The following is an 18,765-nucleotide window of genomic DNA, read 5'->3' as shown; positions in this document are numbered from 1 at the left end:
TGGAATTATGTCCCATTGAAGTCCCTTCCCAAACCCCGCCCTCCTCAAGCTCCACCCCCAAAATATCTAGTTATTTCACAATCTGGAGCTGGTGGCTCTATCCACTATGCAGAAGAGGATATCTCGGAGCAAAACCTGGGTCTAGTGCCTAGTCCAGAAATCAACCAGAGCTTCACACCAGCTGTTGACGAGTGACCATGGAGACTGCAGCCACATACTTTGTGTTGACATACTGTGTGTTCACACACTTTTCATAAACATTTCAGTGCTACAGGCTTTCTAGTTACAGACTTTGGATTTTTGTTTTGGCCGATAAAAGATGCTGAAGTGTGGAAACAGCAGCAGATGGGAAGAAAGCACCTGTTGCTAACTCCAGCAGTCAGGGCCAGACTGATCACTAGGCAAACTTAAACAATTACCTGGGGCATCAGATTTTAACGAGTGCTGAAAAGGCAAGAGGGGCTTCCTCTACTGGCTTGAAGGGAAGCTTGGCTTTAACTGGCTTCTAAAATCTCCGTATCTGTTGACTCTGGTCTTCTGTAGGCGCCATGATGGAACATAGAGGGCTTTTGAAGAAATTCTCCATTTTTATTTCTTCATTGTTCATTTTTAATCCTGTAACTAGAATGTTTATTTTAGACTTCTCACTTTTCTCACTATTGAAGAAGAGTTGATTTGTATATCCGCATTTTCTCTACCTTTTAAAGAGACTCAAACCAGCTTATAATCACCTTCCCTTCCTCTCCCCACAACAGGCACCTTGTGAGGTAGGTGGGGCTGAGAGGGTTCGGAGAGAACTGTTACTGGCCCAAGGTCACCCAGCTGGCTTCATGTGGAGGAGTGAATAAACCAACCCGATTCACCAGCTTAGAGTCCGATGCTCATGTGGAGGAGTGGGGAATCAAACCCGGTTCTCCAGATTAGAGTCCACCGCTCTTAACCACTACACCTCACTGACAGATAGATAGATAGATAGATAGATAGATAGATAGATAGATAGATAGATAGATAGAGAGATAGATAGATAGATAGATAGATAGATAGATAGATGAAGAATTGGTTTTTATACCCCAATGTTCTCTACCTTTAAGGAGTCTCAAACCGACTTACAATCTCCTTCCCTTCCTCTCCCCATGACAGACACCTTGTAAAGTAGGTGGGATTGAGAGAGTTCCAAGAGAACTGTGACTAGCCCTGGGTCACCCAGCTGGCTTCTTGTGGAGGAGTGGGGAATCAAGCCCAGTTCTCCAGATTATTGTTGTGTGTGTGTTTGTGTGTGAGAGAGAGGGAGAGAAGAAGAAGAAGAATTGGTTTTAATATGCCGACTTTCTCTACCACTTAAGGGAGACTCAAACTGGCTTACAATCACCTTCCCTGCCCCTCCCCACAAGAGACACCCTGTGAGGTTGGTGGGGCTGAGAGAGCACTAACAGAGCTGTAACTTGCCCAAGGTCATGGTTCGCCCATGATGTCAAAAAGGGTGCCCTGGCAACAATACAAGTAAATCTGCTGTTCTTATTCTGAACTTTCTGCAAGTGAGAAGTGAAATTCTCCGAAGTGTCTCTTTATTTCTGTCAGGTGCTAGATAGTGAGATTCGTAAAAATGAAAAACTCCCTCATCTGTCCTGGTAAGAGCTGAGCTGGAGAGCCGGCCCGTTCCGACAGCTCGCTGACCTTTCCCCATAATAGTTCTAAACCAGTGCTGTTATCTGAAAATAGAGGGGGGGGGGGACTTTAGATGCCATTCTGTTATTAAACAGTACTTCATTTCCCACAGATAAGAAACTGGGAGAATGCTGAAAACACATCTCGTGTTTCTATTTTTAACACTTTCAACACAAAGGCAATAAAAAAAAAACCCAAAACAAAAACAAATCGAAACGAGAAAAAAATTAAGAAGAAGACTTGGTTTTTATATGCCAACTTTCTCTACCACTTAAGGGAGGCTCAAACCGGCTTACAATCTCCTTCCCCTCCCCATAACAGATACCCTGTGAGATAGGTGGGGCTGAGGGAGCTCTAACAGAGCTGTAACTTGCCCAAGGTCACCCAGCTGGCTTTGTGTGTAGGAGTGGGGAAACAAATCTAGTTCACCAGATTAGCCTCCGCCGCTTATGTGGAGGAGTGGGGAATCAAACCCGGTTCTCCAGATCAGAGTCCACCACTCCAAACCACTGCTCTTAAACACTACACCACGCTGGCTCTCGCAACATAGAAAATTGCAAGAGACTGTATATTATTGATTGGTAGAATTACGCTGCAAGGCTATAAAGCAGAGAGTTGCAGAATTAATTTAATTACAGTCCTACCTCTGCCTAGTTCAGTTGTATCTCTGTGAAGGTTAAAGGGTATTCCACAAATTAACTGATAAACGGGGTTTACAAAGCTCTCTCTCCTACACTTTGTCATGGTATGTCCTATTATATGACAATAATAAAACCCATTATCGCCTTTGTTTCAGTTATAATTGTGTTGTGTTGCCCTATGCATTTTCTCCCTTGCTGTCTCCGTCTTATAATTTGCTCTGTAAAGGCATACATAAATACGGTAAACAAATTAAGCTCTTAAAAATAAATTAATTTACTACACAACTCTGTTCAAATCTTATATGCTCACTGGATTTCATTTTAATGAAGCTCTTCAGAAGATAATGCATGGCATACCAAACAGAAAAAATATTTATTAAATGAAACAGTGACATACATTTTGTTTGCTTTTTATGTGTAATCTGTGTATAGAGCTTTCTTAAGCCTGTAGAAATATATTTTGTGGGTTTGTAGACACAATAAGTTATAGAGATCCTAGACACAGATACACTATCAATTGCTGAAGTTATCAACGATCTGTTGGTATTTTTAACTTGGAAACAAACATTAAGAATATAAGAAATACCATGCTGGATCAGACCAAGGCCCATCAAGTCCAGCAGTCTGTTCACACAGTGGCCAACCAGGTGCCTCTGGGAAGCCCACAAACAAGCCGACGGCAGCAGCACCATCCTGCCTGGGTTCCACAGCACCTAAGATAATAGTCATGCTCCTTTGATCCTGGAGAGAATAGGTATGCAGCATGATGAGTATTCATTGAGACTAGTAGCCATGAATAGCCCTTTCCTCCATGAACATGTCCACTCCCCTCTTAAAGCCTTCCAAGTTGGCAGCCATCACCACATTTGGGGGCAGGGAGTTCCACAATTTAACTATGCGTTGTGTGAAAAAATACTTCCTTTTATCTGTTTTGAATCTCTCACCCTCCAGCTTCAGCAGATGACCCCACGTTCTAGTATTATGGGAGAGGGAGAAAAACGTCTCCCTGTCCACTCTCTCCAAACCATGCATAATATTATAGACCTCTATCGTGTCTCCCCTCAGCCGCCTTCTTTCCAAGCTAAACAGCCCTAAGCGTTTTAACTGCTCTCGTAGGGCAGTTGCTCTAGTCCCCTAATCATTTTGGTTCTTTCAAAGTGTACTTGTTTCAACACTTGAAGGGGTGCACTGTTTCTCCCTGTTTCATTTTCAAGTGATAAACGTAACATTCGGATCTGCCATGTAATCCTGAGTTTGTGTTTTTGATTCTGTAGAGATGCTCAATCATTTAATACTTTGCCATGCCATGTACCTGAATATACTCCTCTGCTTTGTTTGCAATCCTCATGTGATGGACAGCTTGCAGCTGTAGTGCTTTTCCACTGGTTTGAGGCTTGGAGATTTGAATACACGTTGTTCAAATTACTTGCTTCCTCTTGTATGATTTTATGAAAAGGATATAGAATAAATCTTGCTTTGGTAACAAGTGGCCAGGGTCTTAAAAAAAAAGGTAAAGGTCCCCTGTGCAAGCACCGGGTCATTCCTGACCCATGGGTCTACCCTCACAGAAAATAACAACCCATTAAAATTTAAGGGGACCAGGCACCACCAAACAGCTGTTCCGATACCTGAAAAAATTGGGTTCTGGAAAAATAAGGTGAATCAGAATCCCGAACTGTTGAGGTCACCCCTGAAAATTCGGGATATTGAAACAGGAGCCCTAGGGGTGATCCAGATCCAAAAGTATCTATTTACCCCTAGTGGTAACTATAAAAATTAGACGCTTGTGCTAAGTGGTATTGTTTTTACATTGAATTTTACTTTTTTTTTTGATGGTGTACAGGAACGAGTTCCAGACAGCCCTTCTCCTGCTCCTTCCCTTGAAGAGGGCCGAAGGCCTGGAAGCCACCCGTCCTCTCATCGTAGCAGCAGCGTCTCCAGCTCCCCAGCCCGAACCGAAAGTTCTTCAGACAGAATCCGTAGGTCACAACGCATTTTCTTTTTTTCATTTACCATTTTATTTAGTTAGTTAGTTAGTTTTACTCGATCTGTACCCCACCTTTTCCCAGTGAAGCCGGGCTCAGGGTGGCTACCAGCATACAAAGTATACATATATAATACAAAATTAAAACATGTAATTCAAACCATTCAAACTTACTCTAACCCAGGGGTGTCGAACTCAATTGTTATGAGAGCCAGATAGGACATAAACATCACTTGGTCGGGCTGGGCCGTGCTTCACCAGCCCAGATCGAGAGGGTGTGTGTGGCTGCTTTAGCTGGTTCAAAGGCCGGATAAGAGTTATCAAGGGGCCATCGGCCTTTTGTTTGACACCCCTGCTTTTAAACTTATAATATATACCATATATAATGAGTTATATATGCCATGTATATATACTGTATGCAGTGAGTATAATATAGACCCACCCCCCAAATCTTCAGGAATTTCCCAACCTGCATCTGGGAACCTTACCTTTGTGTCAAACTTTCATGGAAACCTGTATTACAATGCTATTATATATTTTTTTTCATGGCCTTTCACCAATACAACCAATGTTTGACTGTACTTGACCTGGAAAAAAAAATCTAGCCTTACTTACAATGCCAACCTAGGCAGAGTTACACTCTTCTAAGTCTGTTCCTTTAGATTGGGGTTTCCAGGTCTTTCTTCACCACCGGCAGGAAGTTTTGGGGGCAGAGCCTGAGGAGGGCAGAGTTTGGGGTGGGACTTTAGTGCCATAGAGTCCACTTGCCAAAGCGGCCGTTTTCTCCAGGGGAACTGATCTCTATCGGCTGGAGACCAGTTGTAATAGCAGGAGATCTCCAGCTAGTACTTGGAGGTTGGCAACCCTACTTTAGATATCACTTTTAATTGTATTCCTAGTTAGTTGTCTTGCTAGCACTAAAATGTAGACAATTTTTTATTATTATTATTATTCTATGGGTGCAGCAGCAGGAAATGCAGATTTGTACCTTGAAGTATACATGATAAGTAGAAGCATTGAACGCCATCTGTGCATTTTCATGTTAGTGACACTATGTACAGAGGGTAGTGTGTTTTGTAAGCTTTTTCAGACTAGAACGTTAATTATGGGAGCTGTGAATCAGAGCACTGAAAATAAGGCCCAGGTCACGCTCACATGTATATCACTTATTTTCTTATCACTTGATGACTGGCTTTTGAAGGAGTGACCTGGCTATTGAGGTGAAGTTCCATCAGTTGTACGTGTTCCGCGATGGTTCATTCACACATGCAGTTATGTAAACATAGCAACAATGTCCCTATTCATAAATCCTTTGCGGTTTTCATTTAACATGTGGGTAAACACAGCGTTTCATTCACTTGATATACGGAAGTCTTCAAGTTTTAGGGCTGAAAAACGTTAAATGCAAACTGTTGTTACCTTCTAAGGCTAGGGATCCTGTATTTGGTATCTCATGGGGTTCATCTTTCTCAGCGACTTTGCTGGTGTCCGCTTATTAAAATGTTTTCAGGGTCTACAATTTTGTAGTTTGTTTCAATCAAAATGAGTTTCTGGATCGGGAGTGGGGAGGAATGCAGTTATCTTGGATCTTGAAAACAGCTGCTTTCCCCCCATGCAATATTTCAGAAACCTTACAGTAGCATTCCTGTCGTGTCTATATGTGTGTGTGTGTATCATGCTCTTTGAGATTATGAGGTCTTTAAAAAGGCATTTTAAGTGTTTGGCTCAAGAATCCACCAGTGGAATCTTATCTGTCTTTGACCAAGAAATCCAATTGGAGACAAACAAGGCCTCACCAGTGGGCAGGAGAAGACCCCCCCCCCCCAAAAAAAGAGCAAGTACAAGGTTGATAATTTATTTAGCTCTTCTAGATCCCTACACATTTCTCAGTTTGCTTCGTCGGGGGATCTTCTATAGAAATTTCTTTGTTCCCACCTTGAACAATTGAAACTGCCAGTGTAGCACAGTGATGAGAGAGCTAAACTTAGAGAAGACTCAGATTTGAATCTATACTCATCTGTGAAACTCACTGGGTGGCCTTGGGCCTCTCATAGTCTCTCAGCCTTATCTACCTGTGAAGAATAGCATTATCTGGCCTAGGTTGTAGCACGTTATCCCTGGGTATTGTTCGGGCTTTGTCATTCTATTTCCCAACTAAAGCTTCAAAGGGAGATTACAACACGAGATTGCTGAACTAGAATTCATCAACAAGTTAAGGACAAGCCCCCCCCCCTCCGGGAGGAATAGGGACATAGGATTCTTATCTCATTGTGTGTGTGTAAAGTACTGTCAAATTGCGGCTGATTGCAACCCCAGCAAGGGGCTTTCACAGCAAATGAGGAGCAGAGGTGGTTTGCCATTGCCTTTCTCTGCAGAGTCTTCCTTGGAGGTCTTCCTTCCAAATGCCGACCCTGCTTAGCTTCAGAGATCTGACAAGATCGGGCTATACCATGCCTCCTTCCCACCCTCTAACCTCATTACAACTGCTAATTTTCTGCTTTTCCCACCTCTATACATATTTTCTTACTCTAATCAGGCTAGTTATGTTTTGTGTTGTGCCTCTGCATCCTGATTCCAACTGGCCCTTCTTGGTAACACCCCTCCCACCTTCTGATCTGGATTTAAGCCCTGATGGATTTTCATCCTTGTTTGTATCTGACAAATGTGAGCTTTGATTCACGAAAGCTTAGACTTCTGGAAAATGTTGTTGGTCTTTTAAGATGCTACTGGCCAAGCTTTGTAGAATAGTAGTTAATCATAGGAAATCTAAATATAAACAGGAATGAAAAGTTGTAGAGTGGAGTGATTGCTTAAGTTGTATTGCTGACCAGTTGTTTAACAAGAGTAACATCTTGTATAGTGTTTTAATTAAAATGTATTGTTTTATACTGCCGCTCTGGGTAGGGCAATGCACCTGTAAATATTTTATGTCTGGTCAAAGGACGGTAATAAACAATTTAGAAGGTGCTACTGGACTCAGATTAGTTTGAGATGAGGATACATCTGTTTTGTTCCCCGTTTTGATGTGTAATTTGTTTTGCTAAGCTGCAAAATTTAGGGAGTTTACTTAATTCCTATTTCTCTCGAGTTGCTCAGTAAGCAAAACAGTTTATATTTTTCACCTTCTCTGAAAGGAGTTGATTAAAAACAAACTTCATTAGTTCTCAAAATAATAATATGTAACTGGAAAGGTCAAAGGCAAAACTCAGATGAGCAAGCCATGAACAAATTATTTGTTGTGTTTTTAAATAGCGCACTGCTTGCCACCAGTTTTTGGAGATGCGCGCTGCTGTGCGTGAGGGTTTGTGTTCTTCCCATGCCAGCATAGCTAAGGGGGAGGTAAAACAGTGATGTGTATGATTGTCCAGTGGTGTGGAATTTACACACAGTGAGGTAATGAGATTATACCCACGCTACCTGCTGGGCATCTCAGCCCCTTTTCCAGACCTGCCTAATGTCCACAAACTGGATGTAAGGTTGAAAGCACACTAGCATCATCTGTGCATAAACTTCAACATCACAACAATTAGGCCTATACAGATGGAATTTTGCCTGGGCAGGCACTCTTCCGACAAATTATATCCAACATGTGGATGGCAAGGTAACCCAGCAATGGGAAGGTAAGTCCTATGAGCAAATATGATCCCACTCTCTCATCGGCCTTCTATGCAGGGATGTTTTCCCGCGGTCACCCCCGCTGACTACTTCGCTTTGATTATGCTCGAATTTCCCGACCATCAGAGGTCGCCTCACTCTCCCCGTGCGTTTCTACGCCTTTTGCCCAGGTTTTCTAGATTCGTGTTTAGCCAGCATCCAGTGGGGGAAACCCGCGGGGAGAGCGAGGCGACCTCTGACGGTCAAACAGTTCGCGCATAATCAAAGCAAAGCCCTGAAATAGTCGGCGGGACAACCAAGAGGAAACTGCCATGCATAAATGGCCATAGTTAGGATCCACAGACTTGGAGTATTCCATGAAGTCTTTGGTGACCCCTTCACTCTGGCAAAAAACTAGCTTGTTTCGCATCAATACCGTGTAATTTACTTGCATTAATTTATTATTTTTGGCTTCTTCTGTGTATGGTGCTAGCAGCTGTCCATCAGAATGGACTGTCCATGAACCAGATGCTGATGGGCTTGTCGCCGAATGTTCTACCTGGCCCAAAAGAAGGTGACCTGGCTGGCCATGAGGGCGGTCATGATTCGAAAAGAATGCACATGGAAAAAGGTACGGAATTGCTTTAAATACTCATTGTGTGGCTTCAAATAAGCTAAAATTATGCCCCAGGTGTTGGTAAACAAGCAATCATAGTCTTGGTGCTATTGACAATGCACATATGACACCCTTGGCGGAGTCAGGAAAACAGTTTCTTGGCCTTTCTACGAGATAAGCTTTATTCATCTGTGTGATGCATTAATTCATTTAATCGTGGGGGGAATTAAATGGTAAAAATTGTTTTAATAATGGTGCTCAAAAGAGGAACAAATTGATTAAAATTGCACAGTGAAAAGCAGATATGAAAACGGTAGCCCTTATCTGTTCCACTTCTTAGATGTCTGTTCTCGGAACAGTGTTTTAGAGAGAAATTGTTTGATATAATTGGTGTGTGTCTGTAGTTGATCAAAGAAACAGTCACTTAAAGTCAACCACTCTGAGATAACTGTTGATGGGGCCATGTGAACGGGGGGTGGGGGGTGGCTGAGAGGCTAAATTGCTTAGCTGCAGCAACTCTTAATAGTGTAAAATGAGACTGGCGGATATCATGTGATTTGTTTTAAATTTAATCAGCCATCTGACTGAAAATGTATGAGCTAGATTAATGTCTATTAGTATTTCTATTGATTATTTTGCCATCTTCTCATTTGGTTTATACAGACTTGTTAGGGACTTTCCTTCTGCATAGGAAGCATTAACCAGTGTCTTTCCCCCCCACCTTCAATGATAGATATACAGTTGAGGCAAGCTATCTCTGTGTAACAGTGAGATAATTAGATAATATAGGTTCAACTCAAAAAGGCAACAGATTGGTGGCAAAGCAGGACACAGCCATAACAGCAAGTGCGGTAATACATCTGTACAGAATTGCTGTAGCAGTAAAGATTTTAAAACGGGACACATTTTGTGGTATGGTTTAATAGATACAGAAAGGTTCCCAGCTCTATCTTATGCTCAACTACTGTGAGATGTGGAAGGCAAATTAAAATCTGGACACTTCCATTCTGGACAGGTGGCATCTTTAATAAGATTACACTAAAAATTAATGGGAACAACATTTCTTTTATTCAAATCATTAATTTTGGTTCATTGCACACACAACCTGTTACGGTTTCTCGTGTGCCCCCCACTTAGACCCTGCAAACGGTATCCGCACCGACAGTGTGATGTGACCAAATAGGCTTGTTTTCAGCAATTGAGAAAATGTTTCTCGTTCAGTCCATTCTAATTTTATGGAGATAAAAATGAACACCACCTTGTTAAGTCCAGTAGGCTTCCGGTAAAATAGATGCACATCACAGAAGATGTGCATGGGGGGGGGGGGACTTAGTGGAGGTTCTGGAAAGTGGATCTCTTTGCAATTATGAGCTTATCTAATCAGAGATCAGTTCTTGTTGAAACTGCGGTGTCGCGCCCCCCTTCCCAGACATTGTTTAGATCATCTTCTTTTGTCCCTCTTTCCTTCCTCTTTCTCCCTCTGTCTCTGCCTACCGAATTGGTTGTAAATATTCATGGGTTATCTAGATTTATAGGGTATACTAAATTAAAAATTGTTTTCTGTCATGACTACATTTATCATATCTCCAGAGCCAGCCCTGCAACTTTTAGGGCGAGCGTACCTGGATTAAAAACAAGCGGTTTCACTTACAGATATTTGCGGAGATAGTAATTATCTGTTTGCATCATTATGGACCTATGGTTCAGATATGCAATTTTGTTTCTGACCACCTTTAATCATTCAAAATCATTAATCATTATTACAGGTGGAGAAACGAATGCAAACCAAATAGGTTCAGGCATTTTTTTTGGAAAATGCCTTGTCTGCATCATTTGCCTATTTTTTTTTAAAATCTGAATTGTTGAACATTAGTCATTAAGCATTTGTGCATAACTCTGTTTTCTTCCAAGACACATTTGTACTAATCCATCAATTGGAGCTAGAATGACTTTTAATAATTACTCGTGTGAGTTCTTGGAAAAGCACCTCCTCTTGGAGCTGTCTCATCTTTCCCTGTTCCCCTTCCCTCTTTAATTCAAGTCCCCTTTAAAGAGAATGTTCATTACAGAATATATGGTATATTTAGAAGTTAAAGTAATAGGCATATTAATTAATTTAAGAGTTGGCATCAAAAGAGGGGAAAGGTACTGTAGGCACATGTGAACGCCGCAAAAAAAAAATTTGTCCAGAATATTATTTGTTCCACTTGATTTTTGGTTAATTAATTCTACTGTGGTTGGATGTTAAAGACATACCACAATGTACAGTCTAGTAAGTCCTAGGGTCTTGGTCATACAGAGAAGAACTGCTGGAGGAAGGCATTGTTCACAGCCCCCAATATGGAATTTTCTAGAATCAGGCAGGATGAAGCAACTTGTCTCAGAAGACTCACCAATCTTTTGTTAAAAGGCACCAAACTGAAACCTATTTAATTTAACAATGTCTTTACTGTGATGGGGAACAACATTGCGATTATCTCTCTTGGTCTATCTTTGTCTCCCCACTGAGTAGTGGTTTTCTTTATATAATCAGCTCCAGGATGTTGGAAAAAGAGGTGTTTCCTAGATTACCACGCATCCTGCAGTGGTTAACCAAGAGAAATGCCATGACTCAATGGCAGAGCATCTGCTTTGCATGCAGGATGTCCCAGGTTCAATTCCGGGCATCTCCAGTTGAAAGGATCGGGTAGTAGGTGATGTGAAAGACCTCCACCTGAGACTCCTGGAGAGCCGCTGCCAATCTGCGTAGATAGTACTGCCCTTGGTGGACCAATGGTCTGATTCAGTATAAGGCAGCTTCATGTGTTCAAGTTGAAGCTGACATTTGGTGACCAAGTAGGGTTTTCAAGGCAAAGGACAAACAGAGGTGGTTTGCCGTTGCCTGCCTCTGTGTAGCAACCCTGGACTTCCTTGGTGGTCTCCCATCCAAGTACTAACTAGGGTTAGCTTCAGGATCTGACTATATCAGGCTAGCCTGGGCTATCCAGGTCAGTGTAAGGCAGCTTCCTGTGTTCAGAAATCATGCCCAGGGCCTATGTATCTAGAGAGGCACAATAAAAATCTATATAGCCAAATTAGAATATGTCCTAAAGCTAAATGTAATTCTGAATACACAAAAAGGGAAAAAAAGAAACCTTGTTATTTTCAGTGACCTTTTTTGATAAACATGCATGCAATTTTATTTCTCCAGGCAACTTGTACTCGCTCCTAATTCTTCGCTTCCTTCTTTAAAAAAAATCTCAACAAATTATTTTGCCAGTAACTCCAAGCCAATTCAGCAAATGTCCATGCAGAATCTTTTGGGATACTTTTTTATTCCATGACTGAAGAAAACTCATAATGGGATGTCTGCAGCATTCAACTTAAAGCTGTAAGCACCTGATGCAACTGGGTTCTGAATGCATATTGACAATTATTTTAATCTGTATATTTACGTATTTATGCCTAGTGCAGATCTGATAATGCCTATACGGGCAGCCCAATCCTGAATGCCAAAAGGAAATCTGCACCCTCTTTCTCTTGACTGAGTACCCCATCTTTCCCAGTGCTTCCAGATTATTTAAAATTCTTAATTATTCCAACCTTTCAAAAAGGTGGTGAGCTCTCCTTCCCTGGAGGTTTTTACGCAGAGGCTAGATGGCCATCTGTTAGCAATGCTGATCCTATGACAGCAGATCACGAGAAGGAGGGCATCTTGGCCATCTTCTGGACATGGAGTAGGGGTCTCTGAGGGTGTTGGGGGGGAGGTAGTTGTGAATTTCCTGCTTTGTGCAGGGGGTTGGACTAGATGACCCTGGTGGTCCCTTCCAACTCTTATCATTCTATGATTCCATTCTGTGACTTCTTCTTGGCCAGACATAATGCCTTACCCCTCAACTAATCATTTGGCAGATTCTCTGATAGTCCAATTGAACAGAGAGTGCCCATGTGGAAAGGCAAAGACAGAAACACTTACCCATTTTTTTCCCTTCAGTTGGGATTTATATTCTCCTAGAAAATCTTCTTTTATTACTCCACTGATCTTACACTTTCCAGGATGTTAACATGATTATCATTTAATATATTTGCTGTCTGGTGAAGATAAGGCTGTTACCCTATACGTAGCTCATTATTTAACGGCTGCCTTTAAGATGCATCCAAAGCTATAATCAACTTACGCCTAAATGCTTATTTGCAGACTGGAGCTCATTTTGAACTGGAACTGGAACACCAAGATGTAATGTTGTATTCTGACATTTTGGTTATTCGCTCCCCCCAGAAAGAATGTCCTAGTTAAAGGGCAAACTTCATCCTTACATTCCAAAGATTTCTTTTTAGAGAGACTCCTCCCCATTCCCCAGATATGCCTGCTGACTAAATCCCGCTTTAGGGGTCTACTACTACAGACTGGGGAGCCTTTCTCCAACTGTAGGAGCTTTCCTACAAATTACATGGTTCTTTGGGTTGGAGGGAGGCTTCTCGTTTTGCTTAGTAGAATGATAGGATACAGGCCACACTGTTCTGAGTAGGGCTCTTCTGGTGGTGGAGGAAAGTACCATCAAGTCCCTTCCAATTTATGGCGACCCCATGGGGTTTTCAAGGCAAGGGATGAACAGAGGTGGTCTCCCATCCAAATTCTAACCAGGGGCGACCCTGCTTAGTTTCTGAGATCTGACGAGTTCAGGCTAGCATGGGCCACCCTCTGGATCTGTGTAATTCTACCGTATTTCTATATGGGAAGAGAAAGAATGCTCCAACAACACTTGATTTAAAGGTACAACAGACTCACTCGGATCCAGCAGTGGCCGACTGGAAAGAGCCAAGGCCAGAGCAGTATGTTATTCAGAGAGACAGCGGACAGCCTCTTTTGCCATTGGGTACTTTGGGCTCACAAGAGCTCTTAATTATTAATTAATGACTCAGAGTTCTCTAGAGGCACATTAATATGCCCAGGACACAGTTTGGAATTTTGAACCATTAAGCTAACTAATTAAACTGGAAATTTATTTACAAAAAGCAAGGCAACAGGAGAGATCAGACATCTGTAAAAAGCATCAAAGAAAAACCATCTGTGTAGGGGGGGAAAAGGTCTATTATTCCCAGTGCATTTGGAGTATAACGCTTTTCTAAGGGATACAAACCTCACAAATAAATCAAGACCATTGAGTTCTGTTCATCTTGTAACATCCAGTCAAAGAAGGCAGTTGAAAAAAAAAATCCGAGATGGGCCGCCATTCCTGAAGGGATGGGTAGATCCGTGCCAGCCGCCAAAAAGAAAATCCAAACAGTTTAAAAGGAAATAAAAGAAAATGCCCCCAATGCCACCAACGGGACTGCGCCACCAAAAAAGGTGGCACAGAAACGCCGCAGCACGAGGGGGCAATCCTGGGGTGAAAGGGGTTAGGAAGCTGCCTGAAGGCAGCTCCATCCCATGGAATGCTCCTCCCTACGCCGACCTGGGCTTTCCTTTCTAGGAATTCCCTGCCGGTGTGGATATGCTGGTGGCGGGGGCCAGTGTAGCTCCGTAGCTCCCCGATGCCGGCGTATTTGCCCCCAGGATGGCATAAGTGCCTCTTATCCTGAGTTAAAGGGGCACTTACGTCAGTGCGGGGTCACATGCCATCCCCGTCTGCTGCAGGGCTCAGGAATGAGCTGTAAGTTCTCCACTTCCAAAAACTGGTACTGTGTAAAAAAAAAAGGAGGGGGGGCTCGTAGGTGAGATTGTAGCAAAAGCAAGCAATAAAAAAATCCTAAAGAAATAATAAGAGTCCTGGCTGACTCTTTACCCACAGGTTTCACCTATGTGTAGCTTTGAATGTGTAGCTTTCAAAGCTGGGCTGTGTCTTTACAGAGAGACAGAAAGCCGGGGTGATGCAGCAGTTAGAATACTGGACTAGGGGATCCCCTTTCTGCATTCAAGCTTGGAGGGCAACATAGGGCCAGTCGCTGTCTCTATTTTTCTCTCTCCCCCCCTTTCTACCTTGCAAGGTGGTCGTGAAGATAAAATGGAGAAGGGGAGGAGGACTACATTTACTACCCTGACTCCTTGGAGGGTGCGTGGAATAAAAAAATTATTTAATAGTGTGACCATGGTAAGATAGCCCTGGTTAGTTTGATCTAGTCAGATCTTGGAAGTTAAGCAGGGTCAGACCTGGTTAGTACCTGGGAGACCACCAAGGCAGTCAATGGCGAACCACCTCTGGACATCTCTTCCCTTGATACCTCATGGGGTCACCATAACTTGGCTGTGACTTGACGGCACTTTACACACAAAAAAAAGAATCCTTTGAATGTTCATATTTTAAAGCACTTGTATTTATTTGAAGGCTATATGTACTAGTTGGTGAGTGGACAAAACAGGCGACCAGGAGCATGGATATACACGGGGTTGTATTGTTGGGAGAAGGTGTTGTGAACGACAACCATCTTTTGGTTCAGCGTATTGATAAGCGCACCCCCAATTATTAGTACATCATAAACTGGATCAGGCTTTGCACAAACTGAAGTTCCCATTATAGATGCATCAGAAATCACCATTTTGGAGAGCTCTTGGATCAGAGGAGCATGCCGAATATATAAGGTGCTGTGAAACACAGGCAGGATAATGCTGCTGCAGTCGTCTTGTTTGTGGGCTACCTAGAGGCACCTGGTTGGCCACTGTGTGAACAGACTGCTGGACTTGATGGGCCTTGGTCCGACCCAGCAGAGCTTTTCTTATGTTCTTATCTCCCCCCCCCCCCCAGCTAAGCGTGGTTCTGTCATAAAACATACTTTCCCCACCCCCTGCAACTCTCCAAGGCTTTAGATTTGTTTCAGATCCTGAATTAATTGTCTTCATCCAGAAGATCTTTTAACTGCTCATCCGCACAGTAACTGCCAAGTTAAGATTCAGAACCAAGATAGAGACTAATGATTAGCCTGAGCCTCAGGCTATGGTGAAATAATTTGTTAGATGCCTGTGTTTCCGTCTCGCCACTGAGTAGTATCTGACTACCAAATGCACAGAAGCCACAAGTTACAGAACACAACAGATTCCCCTGTAGTAAATGCCCACAACTTTGATGGGCATTAATGAGTTTTAATTACAAAATTTCACTGTAGAGAGTCACAAAACCTAATGTGAGAACTTGACAGTTAAGCTGGCGATATTAAGTTTTAGAACATAGGTCACATGAATTTATTTTGTGCCGTGTGTGTGTGTGTGTGTTTTTTTTTTAAATCTCCAATTTCTATGTATAATACCGGAAACATGCTTGCTGTCTCAAAGTGTTCTGTCTTGTTTGTGTTTTCTTACTGTCCACACTCAATCACATTTACGGACACCGACTCTTTCACTTGGCTAAACACTGCCACAGTCTTGTTCCAAATATTATGTTCTGGGTTAAGAAGCACCGTAATAGCTCCCCGGTCTCCCATGCTCGGAGCAGTTTAAATTCTTCCGTCAACTTGATGGGATGATTAACTGCGATGTTCTTCCGTGTAAAGTCGAAGCAGTGGTTTACCCAAAGGAAGCTGAATTAGCTTTTACATGAACATTCATAATTCAAAATCCCTGGGTCAGCGTTTTATCGTAGGCCTTTTAAACACATTATCAAAAGAAAATTTTGCCCTATAGATAGCCCCTGTTTATTTCAGTTCACACCGGCTTTCTTTCAAAGTTAATAGAATCATAGAGTTGGAAGGGCCACCAGGGTCATTTAGTCCAACCCCCTGCACAATGCAGGAAATTCACAACTACCTCCCCCCGCACATCCCCAGTGACCCCCTACTCCATGCCCAGAAGATAGCCAAGATGCCCTCCCTCTCGTGATCTGCTTAAGGTACTAGAATCAGCATTGCTGACAGAGGGCCATATAACCTCTGCTTAAAAACCTCCTGGGAAGGAGAGCTCACCATCTCCCGAGGAAGCCTTTTCCACTGAGTTCTTTCTTTCCTTTTAAAAGTTCTTTCTTTTTAAAAGTTCTTTCTTTTTAAAAAATTTCAGTTTCAGTCACCTTTATTGGCATGATAATTTTTAAAAATTCAATGGTTCCTTCAAAAGTTTATGTTAACAGGCAACATTTTGAACGAAATAATACTCTTCTGCATTTAGGTGGAATTTTTTTTCTTTTCCTTTTTTTTTGCTAATTTGGCCATTTTTTAATTCTTTTTGGATTAGACTTTTTTTGGGGGTGGATTATGGATTGCTAGGGTTGCAAGGTCCCTCTTTACAACCAGCGAGAGGTTTTTGGGGTGGAGCCTGAGGAGGGCGGGGTTTGGGGAGGGGAGGGACTTAATTGCCATAGAGTCCAATTGCCAAAGCGGCCATTTTCTCCAGGGGAACAGATCTCTATCAGCTGGAGATCAGTTGTAATAAGATCTCCAGCTAGTACCTGGAGGCTGGCAACGCTATGGCTTGCCACCGTTACCAATGTCTCATGGAACAGTTTCGGAATATTAAACCACTACAATTGTTTTAACTACTGTGAAATTGACATATGAAGCTGAAAACCAAAAGTACCTTTCATGGGATTTTAAACACTATTTTCCTCCATATGCCATCCCAATTATTATTTAGATATTACATTCCTAATTTACTGTTAAGGTTGATTAGAATTCAAGCCTCTCAAAAGCATGCACCAAAGGTCTTGGGCTGTGGAAAACATTTTTATAAAATAATCCATTAATGCAGAGGAGTGCAACTAAATTAGTTAGCAATTTGCTGAGCATGAATTAATGAACAGAGCTTCTCCCGGCTCCCAGAGTTGTAATTTTCATAATAACCTCAGACCTTTATTTGGCAGGTTGTTTAGTTTTTTTCGTTTGAAGGTTTTCATTAGTCTAATGAGGACTATGCAAGGGCGAGCAGTCAGCACAATTTACATGGGGAAGCTATCATAATAAATGAAGCAATTTGAATAACACGTAAGGGTTTATGCAACAAGATAAGAAGAGATTGTAGAGCGAGATTTAGAGGTAACCAATACATTAGACCAACTAATAACTGAAGTAATCCCAATAAAAGGCTTAAGTGAAAGGAATGAAATTAATGATATATACAAAACTGTAATGATATGATACATGATTCATTAGATTAATAAAATAAGTGTTCAATTGTTTTTAGTGCTTTTAGCCCAAGCTTTGTTTATATCAGGCACTTTAATTAGGATTGTTCACTGGATCCACTTGGCTTAGTTAAGTTTTAGACTGTGGCTGTGTGTGTCTTGTTTTTTTTAATGATATTTCTTTCTTTTCTTATTTAATCTTTATAGCCCTGGTAGTCATTGAATTAATTATATGCAATATATTCTGTATGGAGATGCTTTTAAAAAAAAAAAGTAATTGCTTACAGCTCTACCTAAGCGGTGATTAAACTTTAGGGAAGAATGCAAAATATCTGTTAGTTGATTCTTTAAAAAAAAAAAAAGAACACCATACTTGCTTCAATTTAAAATTAGGGGGAAAATAACTTGAATAACTAGAAGTTCTGTATTTTAATAACTTTTTTAATACAATACAACCTTTCTTAATTTAGGTGTGTGTGCTTTAAAAATATAACCACATTTATTTGAAAAATGCTTCCTAAACATTTTGACATTTTGCCAAATCTTTACTTTTGAGTTCTCGGCTGTTTCAACATCCTTGAAATGACTTCTGCTTGTATATTGATGAGGGTTTTTTTTCCCCCTTCTTCAAAAAATGCATGCAAGCCATTTTATTGCAAGCCATTTTTAAGCAAACCAGACCTAAATACAAATTCCTGCTTGTTCACGGGGTGGGGAAGCCTTCCTTCAGTGGGCCAGTGTAGTGGAGAATGCCAACAGATCCTGATGTGGTACCAAGAGGAAGTTGTTAGATAGGTGCTTCTTATATGGCATAGATTTTGGCCAGTGTTGATAAATGGAAATTGCTGGAATTTCTGGTTTCATTTTTCTCGTGGTTTCCATTGCATGTACTTTATAGGGTGGCGGGGGGAATCCAAATTACTAGAGATTCCCCTCTCCATTGCACAGTAACTTTTGCAGTCAGTATCTTTTGGGGTCCTTCTTGTGGGTTGGCATGAGCACACCTGAAGTTGTCACCGTTCCCATCATAGTTGAAGATACTCAATAGGGGATAAGAACATAAGAAAGGCCCTACTGGATCAGACCAAGGCCCATCAAGTCCAGCAGTCTGTTCACACAGTGGCCAACCAGGTGCCTCTAGGAAGCTACAAACAAGATGCTTGTCCCAGGCTAGTGAGACACCGTTTGCTCATTTGTTCATGCCTCCTCCTCTGCACATAGAAAATAGTTTAAACCATAGTT

General features: G+C 41.8%; 1 protein-coding gene across 3 annotated transcripts in view; it reads left to right on the top strand.

The window, feature by feature from the left end:
- The window catches only part of DACH1 (dachshund family transcription factor 1), a 399,681-nt gene that overhangs the window by 276,958 nt on the left and 103,958 nt on the right, over positions 1 to 18,765 (top strand). For 2 of the 3 annotated variants that reach the window (XM_056861976.1, XM_056861975.1), the window contains 2 exons: positions 4,150 to 4,285; positions 8,378 to 8,515. In XM_056861976.1, coding sequence (XP_056717954.1) covers positions 4,150 to 4,285; positions 8,378 to 8,515 — 274 coding nt within the window. The remainder of the gene's footprint in view (positions 1 to 4,149; positions 4,286 to 8,377; positions 8,516 to 18,765) is intronic. The other variant, XM_056861977.1, reaches the window with a different exon arrangement.

This window comes from Euleptes europaea, chromosome 16 (assembly GCF_029931775.1).
Source record: "Euleptes europaea isolate rEulEur1 chromosome 16, rEulEur1.hap1, whole genome shotgun sequence".
In the NCBI taxonomy this organism is placed as follows: Eukaryota; Metazoa; Chordata; class Lepidosauria; order Squamata; family Sphaerodactylidae; genus Euleptes; species Euleptes europaea.
This window is presented reverse-complemented; position numbering and strand designations above follow the sequence as displayed.